At 44.2% G+C, this 23,030-nt stretch overlaps 1 protein-coding gene across 8 annotated transcripts in view; it reads left to right on the plus strand.

Annotated features, from left to right (window-relative positions):
- Positions 1 to 236: 236 nt before the first annotated feature.
- The window catches only part of LOC137521619 (mediator of RNA polymerase II transcription subunit 25-like), a 53,280-nt gene continuing 30,486 nt past the window's right edge, over positions 237 to 23,030 (plus strand). For 2 of the 8 annotated variants that reach the window (XM_068241111.1, XM_068241109.1), the window contains exons 1-11: positions 238 to 405; positions 1,986 to 2,088; positions 3,709 to 3,861; positions 8,708 to 8,753; positions 8,848 to 8,972; positions 13,803 to 13,901; positions 14,874 to 14,994; positions 17,939 to 18,098; positions 19,000 to 19,121; positions 19,300 to 19,405; positions 21,786 to 21,997. In XM_068241111.1, coding sequence (XP_068097212.1) covers positions 3,737 to 3,861; positions 8,708 to 8,753; positions 8,848 to 8,972; positions 13,803 to 13,901; positions 14,874 to 14,994; positions 17,939 to 18,098; positions 19,000 to 19,121; positions 19,300 to 19,405; positions 21,786 to 21,997 — 1,116 coding nt within the window. In that variant the 5' untranslated portion in view covers positions 238 to 405; positions 1,986 to 2,088; positions 3,709 to 3,736. Of the gene's footprint in view, positions 406 to 1,985; positions 2,095 to 3,708; positions 3,862 to 8,707; positions 8,754 to 8,847; positions 8,973 to 13,802; positions 13,902 to 14,873; positions 14,995 to 17,938; positions 18,099 to 18,999; positions 19,122 to 19,299; positions 19,406 to 21,785; positions 21,998 to 23,030 lie in introns of all 8 variants that reach the window. The other 6 variants (XM_068241112.1, XM_068241106.1, XM_068241110.1 and 3 more) reach the window with 6 other exon arrangements.

Here is a 23,030-nt window from a genome sequence, read left to right on the forward strand (position 1 = left end):
GTTAAACTTCTGATATAGTAAAGCACTTTTCCTAGTCCCTTGGAGTTTATTACAGTATTAAGAGAATATACTACAGAATACCCCAAACTATTAGGAACATATAAAGGACTACGAGTACGAGCCTATTCAAAATTAGACTTCACCACCAGACAGAGCAGAGCTGTCATTCCCTCCTCCCACCAGCATCAGCGCTGCTGCCACTGAGGAGTACAGTGTATGTAGGATTCCCGCAGACAGCACTAGTCAATCCCGGAAGCTTCTATCTTGTGTTGACAACGCGGTTCTCGGATAGTCAGCCTGCGCCTATGCTGAAGGGACGGTGTGGAACCCGGGCAGAGGGTTGCTCGTACCTCCGGTAGGGAGACGCCTACGGGTAGCGCACTAGTACTGCACGGGGGGAATGAGGTAGGTAAACTCGTGGGGCAGTGCTAATGGACTACAACTCCCAACATGCCCTGTTACTTACACCGGGGTGGCTGGTGTCGGTAGCTCTGCATTAGATGGGATGTTACAGCTGGTTCTATATCTTCCTATCACACGTGATGATTTGTGCCAGCCTGTGAGTTGGTCCTGGGTGATACAGATGTCTGAGGCAGTCTATACACTGTACAATCTTAACATATCAGTCTGCCTTGAGCACCTACCTGACCATTATATCCAAATCACTTCCATTCTGTTGGTGGCTGTGTTCACATATACATAGCTGTCGAGAAATTCTACTGTAAAGGTGGCCATACAATTTTGTGGATGATAAAACCATCCAGTAATTATTATTGAAACATAAAAATCTGTGCTGCTGAGAGCACCGACTTATTAGACTAATTTTGGGCTGATATTGGTAGAATGTATTGATGGGACATGTTGGGAAACGTCAGGCTGACATGGTCAATAGGGTGCGTTGCAATAATGGCGTAGGATAATCAGGGACAATAAAATGTGCTGAAAACCCCTGGCTGCTGCCCCTCCCAAATACCCCCTGGTGCCCGTGCATTTATACTTTACTTGTAACCCCTTCAGCTGTACTTCTGCATTGGTGTCCCATGTGACTACCCGCAAACAGGATGTGGGGACACGCACACGCGCACACGCGCGATTGAGCTGGCAGCCACGTTGGCTGCCAATATGGAAGTACGGTGAAGACTTGGGGACAGCGTAACAGCTAAAGTATAAATGCAAAGGAACTGGGTGGTAGAGATGGTGGCGAACATTTATGGGCAGCCTGGCCGTGTACTACTTACAGGTCGCAATGTCCCGCAGTAGTACGCATGCCTGTGTCCGCACGTTTCCATTAGTACGCAGGCCTGGCAGTGCGCGTCCTTGATTGCGCACCTGTGGCCGGGCACGCTTTGTGACGTCATGCACATGTGCAAAGCGTGCCTGGCTACAGGCATGCAATCAAGGACGTGCACTGCCGGGCCTGGGCATGCATACTAATGGACGCAGGTGGACACGGGCATGCGTACTACTGCGGGACATTGCGACCCGGAAGTAGTACACGACCAGGCTGCCCTTTTCAAATGTATGCCTGAAGGGAGAGGGATATGGAGGCTGCATCCTGCTGATCTCTTTAGCTGCAGTAGTGTCTGAATCACACACCTGAAACAAGCATGCAGGTAATCCAGTAAGATTTCAGTCAGAAACATCTGATCTGCATGCTTGTTCAGGGTCTGTGGCTAAAAGTATTAGAACTGGTAATCAGCAGCATAGCCAGTCAATGTGCATTGTTTAAAAGGAAATAAATATGGCAACCTCCATACGTTTCTCACTTCAGGTGTCCTTTGATGTATGGGTTATTCATTATATTTTTATTTTTTTTTAACTAAAACCTCATTATTCAGTATAAATAGCATCTCTCAAACTTCAGGTGTCCTTTAAGTTTCCCAGAGCTGTAAAACACAGTGTAATATAGCAATGTAACACGAGGACTCCATTTACTTAAACTATTGTATAAAACTGAATTGTGTATTGTGTATTTGTTTCTAAAGAGAAAAGGGAGAAGCCAGACGCACATGGAGCCGGCAAAAGTGAAGTGTTCCATCTCCCTCCCTGGGGCCTGATGTTTGGATCCTGCCGCTGTCCACGGCTGCTGTATGTGTGAGCATTACATGCTTTTAAAGTATACTGGAGGAGACATGTGACATGATGAGATAAACAGGTGTATGTAGAGGACAAAACATATTAATAATTATGCCCTTGTGCACTACTGAACAGGGCTGTGGTGTCGGTACAAAAATCCACCGACTCCAACTCCTCAGTTTAGGATTACTCCGACTCCTCTAATTTGCATATTACAATCTTGTTGATTGAAAGTATCACATGAAATTCTTCTCTTAACTGCCAACGCTTAGGAATTTTAAAAGACAACTGAAGCGAGAAGGATATGGAGACTGCCATATTTATTCCCTTTAGTCATAGACTAAAACTAGTCCTTGGTAAGAGTACTTGTAAAAGGTACAGACCGGAACAAAGAACATCTATCAGGCCCGAGGCAATGTGACTGTGGGTACATGTAAGAGTGATGTGCAGGTACTCTGCAGGAGAAAGAGGCTATTCTTCCTCTATTACACATTCTTCATACACAATCTGAACCAGGTTTATGGGTGATAGACAACACCTCTGTGTTCAATGTGCACAACATTCTCAGTGGATTCCCTGCAGATCTGTGGGGAGAGCATATGTAGAGTATAGTACTACTGTGTAACAAAGTAAACCTGAGACAGATGAAATTAAAGGTTTATACATACCTGGGGCTTCCTCCAGCCCCCTTCAGGCTAATCAGTCCCTCGCTGTCCTCCTACGCCACCTGGGTCTTCTGCTATGAGTCCAGGTACTTGAGCGTGTCTGGCGTAGTGTGCATGCACACACTCCGCCGCTGGGAGCGTACTACACCTGCGCAGCACTATTGTGCAGGTGCAGAACGCTCCTGGCTGTGGAAGCGGCATGCAGCCGAACTGCGCTGACTGGCTGAATTACCAGGACTCATAGCAGAAGATCCAGGTGGTGGAGGTGGACAGTGAGGGACTGATTAGCCTGAAGGGGGCTGGAAGAAGCCCCAGGTATGTATAAAACTTTTCTTTTCATTCTTCACATGTACCATTTAATTCGTACTCACCAAACCAAATTTTAACAACATATCAAATTATTTGATTTCATGAGCAAATTTGCATAAATCAGAATCAACGCAGGATTATTTCCATCTCATTGACCATCTCTATTAGTGACACGGCTACACATCAGGCTTTATACTTACAGCATAGATGTTATTTAGTATATAAGAGATTCCTGGTACACATCATATATACAGTCACAATCAGATGTGTATATCTGACTTTAAAAATATGAGGACTGCTTTATTGAAGCAGCGCAAGTAACTAATTTTGATTTGTTTATTTCATTTTTGTGGACTAAACACAGCTATTACTGTATGTATACATTATTTATGATGACTATTATCTGAGAAATAGAACACTTTATCATATTTTCTATTTTAATTACAGTTTAAATTCATTAGGAGTCGGAGTTGGTGCATTTTTTCCCGTCTCCGACTCCAGGCACCCAAAATTGCCCCGACTCGACTCCACAGCCCTGCTACTGAAGATAACCCTGAAGTAGTCACGATCTGTGAGCTCTGGCTTAATCTGTGGATTGCTGTCATCTTGAGCGCAGTTGGGATTTTCTTTACTTTATGTACCGGTATTTGTTCCACAGGTTGCGGTTTTCTTGAGCAGTGACAGCGATGGATGCAGCCACACAGGGCAATGGAGGAATTGTATCAGATGTGGTCTTCGTCATTGAAGGAACAGCTAACTTAGGACCATACTTTGAGTCCTTGAGGAAACATTATCTGCTTCCTGCAATAGAGTAAGTTCTATTATGTGTGGTTTCCAAGCAGGTGTGTTCTGATTGCATGGAGTTGATGTGTTATCTCAACAGCGCAGCACAGTGTCAGAGGTGGAGGTCATTTTGTTTCTGGTTGAATTTGATGGACTAATATCTGTTTTTTAAACTATGGGCATGATGCCAGAACTGTTAACAGTGTTCTTGGTGCTAATGCTAGGAAAGTAGCCCAGGTAAAGCAAGTAGTGCAATTTGTGTTACCGGAGTAACTATCAGTAGCATATCGGCATTACCATAGCAGAGCGCACGTTACCCCAGTAATACAAGATGCGTTAATTGTGTAATGCGTGCTACTCTCCTGGCGTTAGTACCGCCACAATTGTCATGTGCAGAAGGGGCTTCCTATGCACAGAAAAATTACCAGCAGTTTGTGCATCAAGTCCTATATTAGGTAGGGGAGCTGAGAGGGGTTTAACCACTTCAGCCCGCAGATGTTTTCACCTTCAGGATGGAAGAAATATTCCCTGTCGGCGCTCCTCCCATTCATTCACCAATAACTTTATCACTACTCCTCTCACGTAAATGATCTATATCTTGTTTTTTCTCGCCACAAATTAAGTTTTGTGAGTGATACTTGTTTTCAGTAATTACTTTTTTCTATGCATTTTGAAGGCAAATACACACACAAAAAAAAGAAATAATACTCGATTTCTCCAATTCCACCCCCTATAGTTTTTAAAATAACCAACTATAAATAAAACTCACCTGTTGTATTTGCCCATTAGTCCCGGCTATCACAACATTTAAATTATGTTCCTAGTACAATTTATGGCTACAATATATTATTTTGAAATAAAGGTATATTGGTAATTTTCCGTTAGCCGGGCGCATCCACTAGGTGGCGATAAAACTCCTCCAGAATTACAGCTTTCCCTACTATCCATGGCGGCCTGGAGGGGGAATAGTAATTATCGCCACCTAGTGGATGCGCCCAGCTAATGGAAAAGGGCCAGTGTATTTTTTTCTGTGTTTTTTCTTTTTGTGTCCCATCAATTGTAAGCCCTTTTCTACTAAAATTAATATAATTAAATCACTTCCAAAGCCCCCTCCCCCAGTTACCAAGCAAACAATTTAAAATATAAAAAAAAAACCAGCAAAAAATCCATTTATAGTTGCCTTAAGCCCAATCTACACGATACGATTCTTTGTACGATTCGATTACGATTCTATTTACGATCCGATTAAATCTGGCATGTCCGATCGGGATTCGATTCAATTCGATTTGGCATTGTTTTGCAATGGCAAATCGAATTAAAACGAATCCCGATCGGACGTGTTGGATTTAATCGGATCGTAAATAGAATCGTACAAAGAATCGTATTGTGTAGATTGGGCTTTAGGGACTTATGTTTTTTTTTAATATGTATGTTGTGAGGCTTATTTATTGCTTTTTTTTTAATCTGTGCAGGGTAATTTTACTTTTCACCACTAGAGGGCGATGAACACTCCTTGGTTTACAAGACAGTGTTTTAACGTTAAGGAAACCTAAACTGAGAGAGATATGGATGTTTTCTTTTAAACAATACCAGTTGCCTGGTAGTCCTGCTGATCTCTTTGCTGCAATAGTGGCTGAATCACACACCTGAAACAAGCATGCAGCTAATCCAGTCTGACTTCAGTCAGAGCACCTGATCCGCATGCTTAATCAGGGGCTGTAGCTTAAAGAGAACCCGAGGTGGGTTTGAAAAATATTATCTCTATACAGAGGCTGGATCTGCCTATACAGCCCAGCCTCTGTTGCTATCCCAAACCCCCCTAAGGTCCCCCTGCACTCTGCAATCCCTCATAAATCACAGCCATGCTGCTGACAAACAGCTTGTCAGAGCTGGCTGTGTTTATCTCTATAGTGTCAGTCTGCTGCTCTCCCCGCCTCCTGCAGAACTCCAGTCCCCGCCTGCATCCCTTCCCTCCCTGCTGATTGGAGGGAAGGGAGGGGGGCAGGGACCAGAGCTATGCAGGAGGCGGAGGAGCAGCTGAGACTGACACTACAGATGTAAATACAGCCTCACAGCAGGGCTGTGATTTATGAGGGATTGCAAAGTGCAGGGGGACCTTAGTGGGGTTTGGGATAGCAACAGAGGCTAGGCTGTATAGGCAGATCCAGCCTCTGTATGCAGATAACATTCTTTAAACACACCTCGGGTTCTCTTGAAAGTATTAGAGACACAGGATCAGCAGGAGAGCCTGGCAACTGGTATTATTTTAAAAGGAAAAATACATGTCCTTCTCAGTTTAGGTTCAGTTTAATGAAGTTTAAAAAAAAAACAACACATTACATTCTTATAAATGGACATGGCCTCTAATCGGGGGCTTGTCCTTTCATCACAGGCATTGCGATTGGTTCAGAGAAGCTTTCTTTCTCTTCCCCAATCGCCAACACGGAAAACCGTCGGGGTGCGCGGCCCGCAGCCTGCGCACCCCGCAGGTACCGCTGTTTGTAAACTGGATGAGAATTCTCATCCAGTTTGCCTTTAGCTGCGCCTATCTGGACAAAAATACTTGTCCAGAAAGGTTTAAGTGGTTAAAGAGGAACTTTAACCACTTAAGGACCGCAGTCTTTTCACCCCTTAAGAACCAGGGCCTTTTTTTCCATTCAGACCACTGCAGCTTAAATGGTTTATTGCTCAGTCATACAACCTACCACCTAAATGAATTTTACCTCCTTTTCTTGTCACTAATACAGCTTTCTTTTGGTGCTATTTGATTGCTGCTGCGATTTTTACTTTTTATTCTATTCATCAAAAAAGACATGAATTTTGGCAAAAAAATGATTTTTTTTAACTTTCTGTGCTGACATTTTTCAAATAAAGTAAAATTTCTGTATACATGCAGCGCGAAAAATGTGGACAAACATGTTTTTGATTAAAAAAAACCCATTCAGTGTATATTTATTGGTTTGGGTAAAAGTTATAGCGTTTACAAACTATGGTGCAAAAATTGAATTTTCCCATTTTGAAGCGTCTCTCTCATTTCTGAGCACCTGTCAGGTTTCATGAGGTGCTAGAATTCCAGGATAGTATAAATACCCCCCAAATGACCCCATTTTGGAAAGAAGACACCCCAAAGTATTCACTAAGAGGCATGGTGAGTTCATAGAAGATTTTATCTTTTGTCATAAGTTAGCGGAAAATGACACTTTGTGACAAAAAAAATAAATAAAAAAAAGTTTCCATTTCTGCTAACTGGTGACAAAAAAATCTGCCACGGACTCACCATGCCCCTCTCTGAATACCTTGAAGTGTCTAGTTTCCAAAATGGGGTCATTTGTGGGGTGTGTTTACTGTCCTGGCATTTTGGGGGGTGCTAAATTGTAAGCACCCCTGTAAAGCCTAAAGGTGCTCATAGGACTTTGGGCCCCTTAGCGCACCTAGGCTGCAAAAGAAATGTCACACATGTGGTATCGCCTTACTCAGGAGAAATAGTATAATGTGTTTTGGGGTGTATTTTTACACATACCCATGCTGGGTGGGAGAAATATCTCTGTAAATGAGATTTCTTTTGATTTTTTTACACACAATTGTCCATTTACAGAGATATTTCTCCCACCCAGCATGGGTATGTGTAAAAATACACCCCAAAACACATTATACTACTTCTCCTGAGTACGGTGATACCACATGTGTGGCACTTTTTTGCACCCTAACTGCGCTAAGGGGCCCAAAGTCCTATGAGTACCTTTAGGATTTCACAGGTCATTTTGATGCAGATTTTCCCATAGGCATTCATTGGGGTCAGTTTTTCTGCATCCAATCTGCGTGTAGTGGGAGCAGTCCCTATCTCCCTCTGTGCATAGAACTCTCAGTAACAAACATTCCGTACAGATCACTTGGCACAACTAAAGATGTCACCATCAGTGATGCATTTCAGAATGTAAATCAGAGAGAGGAACAATTTTACATTGGGTAAACATTGATTAAATAATCTATAAATTAATGTAAAAAATAAGGAATGTTATTCATTATGTCATTTTCACTACAGTTCCTCTTAGAAAAAGAAAATGATGGGCTAGGCCTTTTATGCCTTCCTCGGTAGGAGATGGGGATTTAGGCTTGAGCTTACGTTTTCAGATTGTAAATATCACTTTTTTACCCTCTAATTTGGTTTGTGTATACAGTATAATCTTGTTATAGTAAACTCCAAGGGGCTGGGCAAAGTGGTTTACTACATCAGAAATTGTCCTAGGAATGGCCCAGCATGCCCTGGTACATTGTCTGCTGCAAAGGAGCAACTCTGTCCTTTCATTGGAGGTACAGTACAAGCTCTTGCATGTTTGGTGGACTACAAGGTTAAGTATACCTTAGGGCTGCATAGCCAGGCTGGACATATTGGTGGTACACTATCTTGGGCTCCTTAGAAATTGCAGCCGTCACTGAATAGAGGAAGCCACTTGCTTCCGGTGAGTGGCTCTGATATCACTGCAGGTGGGACTTGCAGCACCTGCCTGAAGAGAGCAGCCGACCATGGGTTTCACACGGACATATGACGCATGCACAGCTCACTTTTTACTGTATCCAGAGTCAGCGTCACGTAGGGGCAAAAAACATGTTTACTATAACAGAAGTTCTTTTATATCCAGGTTTACTATACTAGGCATTGCTCTCATAGACTTATAATGGAGATTGGCCGTGACCTGGGAAGGTAGTTTACTATACTCGAGTTTATTATTATACTGTATAAAAATGCAAAACTCAGGGAAAATATCAGCTATTAATATTTGCACCTCGTTGACTATCCCTGTTAGGGGAAGTTGTTCTTTGGCATGATCTTTGGTGTGATTGTCTATCTAATCTTCTAACATGTTTTTCTGTAGGTATTTCAATGGGGGTCCTCCGGCAGAAACTGACTTTGGAGGAGATGTAAGTTACTCATTGTCATTTATAACCATTGTAGCTGTGCAGGCAGAGGCTCCACACATGTATACTGATCTGCTACTGCCTTGGCTTCTTTCAGTATGGCGGGACACAATATAGCCTTGTGGTCTTCAATACTGTGGATTGCGCTCCGGAGTCCTACGTTCAGTGCCACGCCCCGACCAGCAGCGCCTATGAGTTTGTGCAGTGGCTGGACAGCATCCAGTAAGGCTCATCTGTGTTCATGTACATGAGTTTGTATGTGTATCATATTCTCTGTGCAGCTGAAATTGCATTATTGCCTTCAAATTAAAGCCCCAGTCCCAGTTTTTTTTTTTTTAAAAAGCAAAAGTTAGATTCTTACCTTGGTAGAGGGAACCCTCTTGATCCTCAGGAGGTTTCCAATGTCCTCCTCGAAACCACTGGTCCAGAGCAGGAACCATCTGGAAATGTACAGTTGTGCTTCCATTTGTGGACAAGTGAGGCCGCACCACGCAGGACGCCTTGTGCCTGCGCAGTAGCACAGGGTCGCATGAGCTCAGCGGAAAAAGCCAATCCTGATCAGCTCCATGCTACTGCACAGACGCGAGGCGTCCTACGCTGAGTAATTCGGCCGCATACACTCTTTGACAAGCCCTTGTTTGAGGGAGTTCTAGCGCTGGAACAGTGGAGACAAGGGGGAACCCATTTGGAGCACTTTTTCTCCCTTCAGGTATGCTTTGAAGGGTACCTGAACTAAGCACGAAATATATGAGGTGGATGTAATATTTTGTGTATTTGACCTTGGTCGATGTAGACCATAGACGCTCGCAAGCAGTTGAAGGTTTTTTTTGGCTTTAATCTAAAATACAAGGTGTTCATGTCATTACAGCAGCAAAGCAAGAATAGAAATATCATTGCAAATCTTGATTTAGGCAGCGTTGCAATCAGAAGTCAGCACTACTAGACTAGGTTAAGTTACATCCGAAGTAAGTTTAACTAGGCTACAGTGCAAGAAAGGAAAGCAAAGTGCAAGTAAAAAGTGAAAATAAGGTACCCATAAAATAGGGATCGCTCTTATATACAGAGAAAACTCCCACCTACCAAGGTTTACTTCCCAATGAAGTTGGGCCATGGGTGTGTTATGGATGCCAATTACATTAGGAGCTTTGCACTGGCCTCCATGATTCTGTGATGAACCGCACACGTACTGCGCAGGTGCGGAACATCCAGACCAAACTGAGAGCTTTCTTTGACCTGTACTTTGATTTCCTGGAATACGTGTTTCTTAAAGAGGAACTGTAAGCTCAAAATAATTTATTGCCAGCAGGTAGCCTATACCTAATTTATAGATGAAAACCCAGTATTTTCTGCTAGAAATCCAGCATTTTGCTGGAATTACACCTTTAAGTAGGAAGCCACGCCCCCTCATAAGGCTGCTCCACGGCTGTATATTCATTAAGCTTGTGCGCACTGCCTTCTGGGTAGTGACATCATGGGTTGCTAAGGGGGAAAAAAAACAGCAGTCCTCCCTGTCATCAAGGTGGGACATGTGCACGAGGCAGAAGAAGTTTATCTTGCAGCCTCCGATGGGATGATTGATCATCCCTCTCTGCCCTGTGAAGCTGCCGCTGCCACTATCAGGTCAGCGACATGTGTTTAACTCTCCTCATCCCAGCTGGAATCCCTCTTGTCAGCTCTTCCTACAGCCTCCGATGATCTTCTAACTCTGCCTGCATGTCGGGTGAATGCACATGACATGCAGGCAGAGCTATAAGATCATCGGAGGCTGTAGGAAGAGCTGACAAGAGGGATTCCAGCTGGGATGAGGAGAGTTAAACACATGTCGCTGACCTGATAGTGGCAGCGGCAGCTTCACAGGGCAGAGAGGGATGATCAATCATCCCATCGGAGGCTGCAAGATAAACTTCTTCTGCCTCGTGCACATGTCCCACCTTGATAACAGTGAGGACTGCTGTTTTTTTTCCCCCTTAGCAACCCATGATGTCACTACCCAGAAGGCAGTGCGCACAAGCTTAATGAATATACAGCCGCGGAGCAGCCTCATGAGGGGGCGTGGCTTCCTACTTAAAGGTGTAATTCCAGCAAAATGCTGGATTTCTAGCAGAAAATACTGAGTTTTCATCTATAAATTGGGTATAGGCTACCTGCTGGCAATAAATTATTTTGAGCTTACAGTTCCTCTTTAATCTCTGTGAAAGTAGGAGATTGTTTATACCGCCTAGTCTCAGGCAGTCTGGAACATTTGTTCAAGGTGCGTTTGTAGTTCCTGGGGGGGCTCAGCGCATCTCTGATTGGAGGCCATTCGGAGGCGGCCTGGTGTTACGCTTTGCAAAAATGATATCATTGAATACTGCTCCAAAAACAGTCTGACTTCTGACGACAACAGATTTGCTCTCCTGTTTCTGTAGCCTGCATGCCCCTTGCATATCATTCTGGGTTGTTATGAAGCATTCATGTAATTAAGGCGCAGGGTAAAGCCAAAAAATGGCTTACCCTGCTCCTGTAAAAGTCCTGGCACCATTAATTACTGTTCCCCTCCCAGGCCACCAGGGACTCTGGACAAATGTCATTTGACTTCCAGCTATTGCTGCAGCTGAATAACGCAACACTAAAATGCCTAAATTCCTGTCTGACCGCCACTTTAGCCATAATTCACATTACAGCCTATGGCAGTGCATGGAGCACCCAGATATCCAGAGGCCTTTTTGCCTGTCTCGTGTTATGAATCCTGGTGATAAGGTCCTCTGTCCTAAACCAAGTTCTGGCTTTTGGGAATGCTGCCCTCATGTTCTTCTCCAGAGAAACAGGGTGCGCTAGAGAGGAAACTAGAGTTTATGGGTGTTTTTGCAGATGTTTGCTTGAAAAAAAGGCACGGTACAATTTTTTGATCAGCATTTTTTTTCCTCAGCAATTTGATTTGAAGGCAAACTCTTGAAAAATGCATAAGGGTCAGTGGTTTGCCTTTGGGGGGAAAAATGAAACCCAGGAGTGTGTTGCCACTTTTCAAAGCAACGTATGAAGTTAGAGGGTTACTGAAAATATTTTTTTTATTATTTTGGTGACCCTTGGTTTCTTTCCCACTAAATTATCCTTCCAATTCTACAGCTGTTCTACAATATTAATGTATTTTCTATGCGCTTCTCTTGCTACAGTTTTTGGAGTACAACTATGACTTTACACACCTCTTTGGCCAATAGCGGTATAGGTTGCTTGTGCTTTTTTTAAGTGATCCCACCCTCCTTGCCCCTGGAGCGGCCCACAGAAGGCCCTGCTTTTATCCAAAGACTTTCACCGCTCGTACAGTTCTGAAGCTAAGCCCAGCAAATTTCAGTAACATAGTCACGAATGTGAACAATGGAGTAGGCTTGGAACTTTATAAGAGGAGTCATGGTAGGTTCAAAAAGTGCGACGTGCCTAATACTTAATATGGGTAAATTCATAATTGCATGACCAATTACATGATAAATCAGCATATAAAGTGACTGCGCACAAATTTCATAGGACAAAATGAATCCTCCTGTCACAACCTATACAAAATGACAGCAATATTAGATAACTCTCTCAACACTCAAGAAGATAGTAACATATTACAGAATCATCTGGATAAAATGACAAGTAAATAGCAGGTGAAAATCAATGTTAACCACTTGCCGACCGCACGCTTATACCGTGCGTCGGCAAAGTGGCAGCTGCAGGACCAGCGACGCAGTACTGCGTCGCCAGCTGCAGGCTGCTTAATCAGGAAGCAGCCGCTCGCGCGAGCGGCTGCTTCCTGTCAATTCACGGCGGGGGGCTCCGTGAATAGCCTGTGGGCCGCCGATGGCGGCTCGCAGGCTAAATGTAAACACAAGCGGAAATAATCCGCTTTGTTTACATTGTACGGCGCTGCTGCGCAGCAGCGCCGTAAGGCAGATCGGCGATCCCCGGCCAATCAGCGGCCGGGGATCGCCGCCATGTGACAGGGGACGTCCTGTCACTGGCTGCACAGGACGGATAGCGTCCTGTACAGCCCGGATCACCGGGGGGAGAGGTAGGAGAGGGAGGGGGGTGAATGTCGCCGCGGAGGGGGGCTTTGAGGTGCCCCCCCCCCCCCCGCAACTAGCCTGCACGCAGGAGCGATCAGACCCCCCCTGCACATCATCCCCATAGGGGGGAAAAAAGGGGGCGATCTGATCGCTCTGCGTGCCCGCTGATCTGTGCTGGGGGCTGCAGAGCCCACCCAGCACAGATCACAACAAACAGCGCTGGTCCTTAAGGGGGGTAAAGGGTGGGTCCTCAAGTGGTTAAAAATTCAGCATTTTGGACATCCCAACAGTCTAGCACCATACAAAATAAACGCTATGCGGATGGGGACATCAGACTTGGAGAATGACTTAGGAGTACTGGTTGAAAGAAGTCTAAAATCAATATTCAATGCCAAGCAGCTGCAACTAAAGCAAATACAATTTTGGGATGCATTAAATGGGAAATAAAAACTCGGGATGCTAACGTAGTGCACCTGTTTAGCTCCCTACTAAGGCTGCATCTGGAATATGGAATTCAGTTCTGGGCACAGCATTGTAGGAGAGATATTGCATTTTTAAAGCCGGTGCAGAGACGAGCGACATCCCTTTTTTTCCTGACTGACTCAAAGTGCCAGAGCTTCAGCCACCTAGGATGTGCTCCATGGGTGACTAGGATCATTAGGGAGCCTTGCCCAAAGACTCCCTACTGTTTTATGTACTGGCTTGAGCTAGGATTCCAATCCTGGTCAAGGGCTCAAATCCTCCATCAAAGGCAACACCCTTACCGGTGTGCTATCCACCGGTAAGGAGTAGAGAGCCAGCCAACTTGTAAGGAGAGCCAGGTACCAGTATAGCAACAACTTCAAATCTATGTAGTAGAGGGGTAACCTGAGTGAATATAGTTTGAATGGATACTTTCCCCACATATTACACAGAAGTGGTAAGAGTGTACGATCAAGATTGTATCATGGCGCTGCACCTTTAGTGTCATAGGTGCTGGTTCTTTAGTGGTAAGAGCTGACACTCGTCTGTTCATCTTTCTTTGCAGGTTTATGGGCGGTGGAGGTGAGAGCTGCAGCCTCATCGCTGAGGGACTCAGCACTGCTCTACAGCTCTTTGATGATTTCAAGAAAATGAGGGAACAGATGTAAGTTGTGGAAGACTTCAGGTTCTTTTCCATTATAGAGCATGAGGAGAGCCCCAATGAATAGGCATTGTTTATTAGCAGCTCTGAGCGTCTCTCATATAATGAGGTGTAAATAATTCTGAGATCATCCAGTAGTATGTTAATCTTGTATGCAAAATTATACATCTTGAAAATGAACCAATCAAATCTCACCAAAGTTTAATTGGATTGGGCCATTTTCAAGGAGCGTACATTTGCATACATAATTTGCATAATCATGCATCTACTCGGAATTATTTGCATCTCATTGACCATCCCTAATAGGAATGTCAATGGTAAGGGGTGGGGCATTTTTCTTCAGGAAACATATTTGGGCTAGTTAGGTATCTTTAGGGCCCTTTCATACTGGTGCAGTATTTTTACCGCACCTCACCACTGGGCAATGAATGTCTATGGAAACTTTCATACTACCATGATACAGCGCGACGTGGCGGAAGTGACATTTTAGCTGCATCCCCGACGCTGGTTCAGAACTACGTTACCGTGCGGCTTCTGCGGTGACTTGATTTTTGCAATACACTTCCGCGTACTTCTGCATACCCCAAAGCAGGAAGTGAAGGCAAGAGCGCACTACTTCCTGCTTGGCCCAATGCCAGATGGAGAATAGTAGTAACGCAGTATTCCCCGAAGGCCTATTTTTGGAGTTGCATCGCAGCTGCCGCACCGCCAGTTTGCAGTGTGAAACCGTCCTCAGACATTACATGATATGCAACTTGCCTATCAAGAAATATTTGGGCATTGCATTGGCTGTTGCTATTAAAACTCACATCTGTAGTATGCATTAGCATACATAAGCATTTTTATCTATCCCAGTTACATGCAGGAAAATTTCAGACTTCTTATGCCGTATCGTTTAGTCCAGGCAGATATGTTGGTTCTGGAGGAAGAGGATTCCATGGTGATCATCCTGTCTCATGTATTTGTATCTTGCAGCGGCCAGACACACAAGGTGTGCATACTGATCTGTAACTCCCCGCCGTACCTCCTTCCTGCTGTAGAGAGCACCACCTATTCTGGCTACACCACGGAGAACCTCGTCCAGAAGATCGGGGAGGTACATGTAACTTCCAATTAGCTTGTCCAGGAAACATGGCTATGTACTGTCTCATGTGTCTGCAGCTTTTACCAAGTACTACATCAATAGGCACGGTTGTATGAATAAGAAGAGCTGTAGGTTTATAATGGATTTAAAATGATGTAGGTGAGAAGAGGCAATGCTGTAGAGATATCTGAGGCAATTGCATAACCCACGGTGCATACATATGAATTGGCCACCGGGAGAGTTGGGCACAGGATACAGCTGGTATGGCTTATCCTGCTGCTGCACAAGTTCCTTGTGGCGTTAAATACTATTCCCCCTCTAGGTCCACGTGGATAGTGGGGAATAATGTAATTTTGGCTTCCAGCTATCGCTGGCGGGCGAATTACAGTGTTTTAGAAGCAACTTCGCTGAAGTTACTGACTGTGCGATGCTATAGCCATTATTCCTATTACGGCCTATGGTGGCGCCAGCTGCGCCCAAATCTCCTGCTCTATAATCGCAGCGCTCGCCCACATTTCCCTTCATCGAGGTTTGAGGGATATGGAGGCTGCCATATTTATTTCCTTGTTCACAATGCCAGTTGCCTGGCAGTCCTGTTGATCTTCTGTCACCAAAGAGTGTGTGGGACAGCACTCAAGTGAAGTGGGGAAGAAAAGCGTGCAGCGTATAAACCCGTGTACCACCTGGGTCAATAATCCAGCTTCGCCAAGGTAATCCGGCACAGCTCGTTTACAAATTGCTTTATTTAGTCTTCAAAAGTAAAAACATACAAACTGCATAGTGGCCACTATGCAGCTTGTATGTTTTTACCTCTGAAGACTAAATAAAGCAATTTGTAAAAGAGCTGTGCCGGATTACTTTTGAAGGTTGATGACTAGCATAAGTAGTCAGAGTACCTGATCTGCTGCATGCTTGTTCAGAGTCTATGGCTAAAAGTATTAAGGTAGCCATACACTGGTCGATTTGCCATCAGATTTGACCAACAGATAGATCCCTCTCTGATCGAATTTGATCAGAGAGGGATCGTATGGCTGCCTTTACTGCAAACAGATTGTGAATCGATTTTCAGCCTGAAACCGATTCACCATCTGCTGAGCTGCCGCTGTCGCCTGTCCCAAAGCCGCCCCCCGCCCCGCATACATGATCTAAAGCCTGGTCCCGGGCATCTTCTACGCATCACCTCCCGGCTGGCATCTTCTCCGCATCACGACATCCGTCATCCGCGTATAACTTTCTGTCACTCTAGTGACAGCGGAAGTTCAAATAGAGCGCCCTCTATTTGTACTTCCGCTGTCACTGCAGTGACACAGGAAGTTATACACGGATGCCGTGATGCGGAAGATGATGCGGAGAAGATGCCAGCCGGGAGGCGATGCGGAGAAGAACGCCGGGAGCCAGCTTCAGGTAATGTATACCTACGTCGATGCGCTCCCTACCCGTGGGCGATTGACGGTAATTTCCCACACGGTGCGATCGATGAGATCAATCTATTTCGGGGCGAAATAGATTGACGTTTAGCGTGAATGATGTGACAGCAGATTCGATCCCAGTGCTGTCGATCGGAGGGTAATCGGCCTAGTGTATGGCCAGCTTTAGAGACACAGGGTTAGAACGACTGCCAGGCAACTGGTATTGTTTAAAAGGAAAGGAATATGTCAGCCTCCATAACCCTCTCACCTTGGGTTTCCTTTAATTTATTATTATTTAGTGTTTACATAGCACTGACATACTTAGCTTTGCTGTACAGAGTATAATAATAATTCCAATATTTGTATAGCACTTTTCTCCTAGATTAGATAAAGATTGGGTAAAATGAAAGTGGTTTTTTTTTGTTGTTTTTTTTTTTTAGTAATGACACATTTTAAACATGCAATTGTAATGTGCTATTGAGCTGCCCTGGGAGGTAAAAATTATGCATGGTTCCCTTTTTAACGTCATATATAGTGTATTGCTGGCTTTTGTAGAAACTAAGGGGGGAGAAAAATCCTTATACACTCCATACGATGTGGAACTTGCATCCCCCACATTTTATCTGCACACACCCCTCATTTGACATGGTTTCCTTCACTCCCAAGCAGGCAGACCGCTGTAAACCCCCTAGCCTCACTGGTGGTGCCTGGCAAGCCACACAGGGTGATACTTATAGATTTAGCAAGGAAGCCCGCAGCCTACCATGTTGAAGCATACATATGAATCAGCCATCGGGAGATTTGGGCGCAGGATAAAGCCGATAAACCGCTCACCCTGCTCTTGCACAAATCCCGGTGGCGCTAATTACTATGCCCCCTCCAAATCGCCGTGGATAAGGGAAAGATATAATTCGGCTTCCAGCTATTTCTGCCGGCTGAATTACAGTGTTTTTATAGTAATGTATGCACTGTCTGGCGGCGCCCAAATTACTCACCGAGTGCCATATGGCCGTAATTCTTATTACGACCTATGGTGGTGTCGGCTGCACCCAAATCTCCTGCGCTGTTTTTAGAGCGCACGCATGTTGAAGTAAAATCCAGGAACTTTTATTAAGCGCATCCAACTGACAGAAAGGCAGCTGACGCATTTCAGACACACAGGTACGTAGTCATAGCTCATCTTGTACAGACAGGAAATGTATAAAAAAAAAAACCTCAACCCATTTAGGACTGGGCCACACACCTGACCGGTTTTACAAAATAGATCCACAACTAAAGAGTCTGTAGAACCACAATGTACTGGAGTCATCAGTAATCATTTAACACCAATGTAATGTCACATTAGCACAAAAGAATAAGATCCCATCTTGCGTTTAAACCATCGTCTCCCTGTTACTGTACATCCTTCATTACATTGCACACACCCAAACACCTTACAGTGATGCAGTTTCCTTCACTATATTGTTCCTGTAAGTCTTGAATTACACTGCAGGGGCTGGTTTCATAAGTCTTATTCTCCATGTAACAATTGCTTGTGTTTTCTGCAGCGAGGGATCCACTTCTCTATCATTTCTCCTCGGAAGCTGCCAGCTTTACGGACGCTGTTTGATAAAGCCATGACAGTGGGTGGCCTGATGGAGCCTCAACCAAAGGACTTCAGCCAGGACCCCCGACACATGATACTGATCAGAGGGATGGTCCTCCCAGGTTGGTGAAACTGGCTTTCGTTTTTTAGGCTGTCTTATACATTAAAGTACATCTGAAGTCAGGGGGAACGTTTGATACCATACTTACCTCAGAAGGTTAGAAATTCTGGTTGGCCCTAATGCCTTCTGGGTGCTGCTGAAGTCCACCATTCCAGTGCAGAGTCCCTATAACTCTCCGCAACAATAGCTTTTCAAATAGGTTTCTTGACTATGCTCTGGACTGTGGACGAACGCATCCTGACTTTGCATGCATGGGTGAGGTTGGTTCATGCATGCTGATTCCAGTACTTATCCGCATATGCCCACTCGTCATGCAGCCAGGAGCATGCAGTAGATGGAGAAACCTGGAGCTGGAACTGTGGGCTATATTAGGATTCAAGAAGCCTCTGGACCATCCAGAGGCTTCCTACTTGTGAAGTAGGCATGTAACTCTTTATAATGGGGCACATTTACTAAGAGGTAGAGGATATTTTTTTGTTGTAATACTGCCCGCGCTTACAAAGGGAGCGTGGCTCAGTGACAAACTTTTATACACGGAGGGCTGGGGGACACACAGATCTTTTACTGGCCACACATTGGGGCTCAGGGATAGATTCCCATACTGGCCATAGACACTAAGGGGGGAAATGGGGTAGAGAGATTTTTTTTATAGCGGCCACATTTACTGGGGAAAGATAATTTTACTGGCCACAATTACGAAGTGTGGGTTAGGCAGGGAGGGATTTTATTTTTACTGGGGGAGGGGATTTTTGAACTGCTCACACCTTCTTTGGTTTGTTATGCTTTCTGTATGTTTGTGTATTACTGATTCTCTTTATGGGTTTTTATCTTTATTGAATGTTGACCTGTTTATGTTCATTTTAAGTATGCATTGTTTATCATTGCTGTGCTTTCCTTTACAGTTGGCGGAGCTGCTACCGTTCCACCAAAGCCTTCCATCCCTCAGCCTCAACTTCCTGTTGTACAGCAACCACTTCCTTCTGCACCTGGTCACCAGCTTCCTTCAGTTCAGCCCCCATACATAGTATGTATCAAGGCTATCCACAACTCCATCATAACCTGTGCCTACACTGACTCATGCTGTATCATTTGCTGCTCTGGTACATTAGTTTAGGCAGCGATACAGTGGATAGATGGTACATGCTTGTCATTCAGTATATGTTGTTGTTGGAAATAAACTCATTTGTGTTGACTTCAATCAGCAGCACAACCCCCAGGCAAATACCCTGACGCAAGCACAGATAGCTGCCCAGTCTGCTGTGGAAGCTGCCAAGATCCAGCAACGGAAGACCAACATGCAGAACCCCTGTAAGTACTGCAGATCTTTCATTTTAGATTAAAAAATGACTTCAAGATATTGTAGTAGTCCTATCCTAAGTAGCTTAACCCATGCTTCTGCATCCCATAGATATTTAAGAGGTACAATGGGCTGTCATGGCCTGCATCAGGATTTGTATCAGAAACCATGCGTGGGATAGCCACTGACTAAAAAACGAGTGAGAGCTAATATGGCAATGCAAAGCAGTTGCCTTTGTCCTGTTAATTTTAGCACATATAACATTATTATTTAGTATTTACTGGTGTAGAGTATATATAGTAACTCAGAGGGGCTCACACTATAGTCTCTACCACAGTACTATATCCATATTAGTCTAGGGCCAACCTAACGCACTGTGGGCACCAAGCCATACATCCATCAGCATCCAGCTAATCACTCATACTTTACAGACCAAAAGTTTGGACACACCTTCTCATTCAAAGAGTTTTTTTTTAATTTTCATGACTATGAACATTGTCGATTCACACTGAAGGCATCCAAACTATGAATTAACACATGTGGAAGTATAGTACATAACCAAAAAGTGTGAAACAACCGAAAATATGTCATATTCTAGGTTCTTCAAGTAGCCACCTTTTGCTTTGATTACTGCTTTGCACACTCTTGGCATTCTCTTGATGAGCTTCAAGAGGTAGTCACCTGAAATGGTCTTCCAACAGCCTTGAAGGATTTCCCAGAGATGCTTAGCACTTGTTGGCCCTTTTGCCTTCAATCTGCGGTCCAGCTCACCCCAAACCATCTCGATTGGGTTCAGGTCTGGTGACTGTGGAGGCCAGGTCATCTGGCGCAGCACCCAATCACTCTCCTTCCTGGTCAAATAGCCCTTACACAGCCTGGAGGTGTGTTTGGGGTCCTTGTCTTGTTGAAAAATAAATGATGGTCCAACTAAACGCAAACCGGATGGAATAGCATGCCGCTGCAAGATGCTGTGGTAGCCATACTGGTTCAGTATGCCTTCAATTTTGAATAAATCCCCAACAATGTCACCAGCAAAGCACCCCCACACCATCACACCTCCTCCATGCTTCACGGTGGGAACCAGGCATGTAGAGACCATCCGTTCACCTTTTCTCCATCGCACAAAGACACGGTGGTTGGAACCAAAAATCTCAAATTTGGACTCATCAGACCAAAGCACAGATTTCCATAGGTCTAATGTCCATTCCTTGTGTTATTTAGCCCAAACAAGTCTCTTCTGTTTGTTGCCTGTCCTTAGCAGTGGTTTCCCAGCAGATATTCTACCATGAAGGCCTGATTCACACAGTCTCCTCTTAACAGTTGTTCTAGAGATGTGTCTGCTGCTAGAACTCTGTGTGGCATTGACCTGGTCTCTAATCTGAGCTGCTGTTAACCTGCGATTTCTGAGGCTGGTGACTCGGATGAACTTATCCTCCGCAGCAGAGGTGACTCTTGGTCTTCCTTTCCTGGGGCGGTCCTCATGTGAGCCAGTTTCTTTGAAGCGTTTGATGGTTTTTGAGACTTCACTTAGGGACACTTTCAAAGTTTTCCCAATTTTTCAGACTGACTGACCTTAATTTCTTAAAGTATTGATGGCCACTTGTTTTTCTTTTCTTAGCTGCTTTTTTCTTGCCATAATACAAATTCAACAGTCTATTCAGTAGGACGATCAGCTGTGTATCCACCTGACTTCTCCACAACGCAAATGATGGTCCCAACCCCATTTATAAGGCAAGAAATACCACTTATTAAACCTGACAGGGCACACCTGTGAAGTGAAAACCATTTCAAGTGACTACCTCTTGAAGCTCAAGAGAATGCCAAGAGTGTGCAAAGCAGTAATCAAAGCAAAAGGTGGCTACTTTGAAGAACCTAGAATATGACATTTTCGGTTGTTTCCCACTTTTTGGTTATGTACTATACTTCCACATGTGGTAATTCATAGTTTGGATGCCTTCAGTGTGAATCTACAATGTTCATAGTCATGAAAATAAAGAAAACTCTTTGAATGAGAAGGTGTGTCCAAACTTTTGGTCTGGCAGAAGACCCAGGTAAGTGAAACTCCTTTTTGTTTTTATCTTTACTTCCACTGTAAGGAAGTTTTGGTGCATGTGTGGACAGATTACTGTTTTTTTTTGTTTTTGTTCTAGCAGATTCCAATCGTAAAACTGGTCAAGATGTATCGTGTAATATGGTGCATTGCTTTGTATTCCTCAGTTAAGAAATGCCATCAGGCCATTTTATCGTGTATTTCTTTTTTTTTCATTCATCTTTCAGTTTTTATGTAGATGGTTCTGGTTCACTTTACTGGTCATATTTTATAGATATCACACTAATCATTTATTTCAGTTTTGCTGCCACTGAAATGTCTTCTGATGATTCATTTTACAGTTTCTGCCATTGGTGGCTTGCAGCCTAACCCGGCTGTGGTGTCACCATTTAACCAGCCACCAGCTCAATCCAAGATGGTTGCCTCTGCCGCCTCTCTAATAACACCTCCCTCTCAGCCCAGTTTGGTCTCCACGGTAACCACAGGATCTGTTCCAGCCCAAGGCCAGTTACCACAACAGCCAGCGCCACAGCAGCCGGCCCCACAACCCATGGTAAAGCCAACATTGCTTTCATTTACCCACTGTGTTTGTGTTCTGTTGACTCGTCCAGATTTTGTGAGCTTTAATTTCCTATTATTATTTTGGATTTATATAGCGCCAGCATCTTCCGTGATGCTGTTATACATATACCTTTTCTGGAATCCCATAGTCTTTTATTTGTTTTGAGGATTTATTCTGTCATCTGCTGCTGTATTCTGTTTATTTAGCTCCCATACAGAGTAATGATGACCCATTGAACTTATTTATTTCCTACTTTCATAATCCATTTATTGCAGCCACACACAAGTTTCATTACCTCTAGTTATTAGGTACAATTACCCTGTAGTCTCATCTGACTGCATAGAGACTGTGATTTGTAGCCCTGGGTTATTAACCTTTATAGTAGGGGAAAAGAAACGCATATTCTAAGTAGGATTATGGCTCTAGATGCACATTTATCTCATGATGCTAAAAGCCCTTTCTGGGATTGGGTTGCCATGCAGCATGAGTACCGGAGCAACTCCAACATGCAGATTATAAATAAAAACTACTGTATATCGTCAAATATAAGTCGGCCTTGTGTATAAGTCAATTCCAATATTTGAGCCTCTTCAGCTGGAAAAATTTTTTTATTGACTCAACTATAAGTCTACCCAGAAAAGTTAACTGCTGCATTTGGGGACCAGGAGGGGTTAATGACAGCACTGCATACAGTGCTGCAGCCATTAACCCCTCCTGTCCTGTACGTGCAGCCAATAACTCCTCCAGGCCCCCAAGTGCAGCAATAATGCACTAGCCTTCCTGCATCCAAGTATCTTCCCGCTGCCCCTTTCCTTGTTAATTGTTGTGAGCAGGACTTTCAAACCTGTATTTCCTTGGCATTTCCTATATCATGAAAGTGTCACTTACCACAGGGTAAATTGCTGCAAATGGGAATGTCACTAATAGTACACACATTACTCAGTGTTGCTCATGACTTGTGTATAAGTCGACCCCTGTACTTTTATTCTGTGAGTCAGACATACATTTCTAGGCTTATAGTTGA

Source organism: Hyperolius riggenbachi, chromosome 6 (genome assembly GCF_040937935.1).
Source record: "Hyperolius riggenbachi isolate aHypRig1 chromosome 6, aHypRig1.pri, whole genome shotgun sequence".
NCBI classification, from domain to species: Eukaryota; Metazoa; Chordata; class Amphibia; order Anura; family Hyperoliidae; genus Hyperolius; species Hyperolius riggenbachi.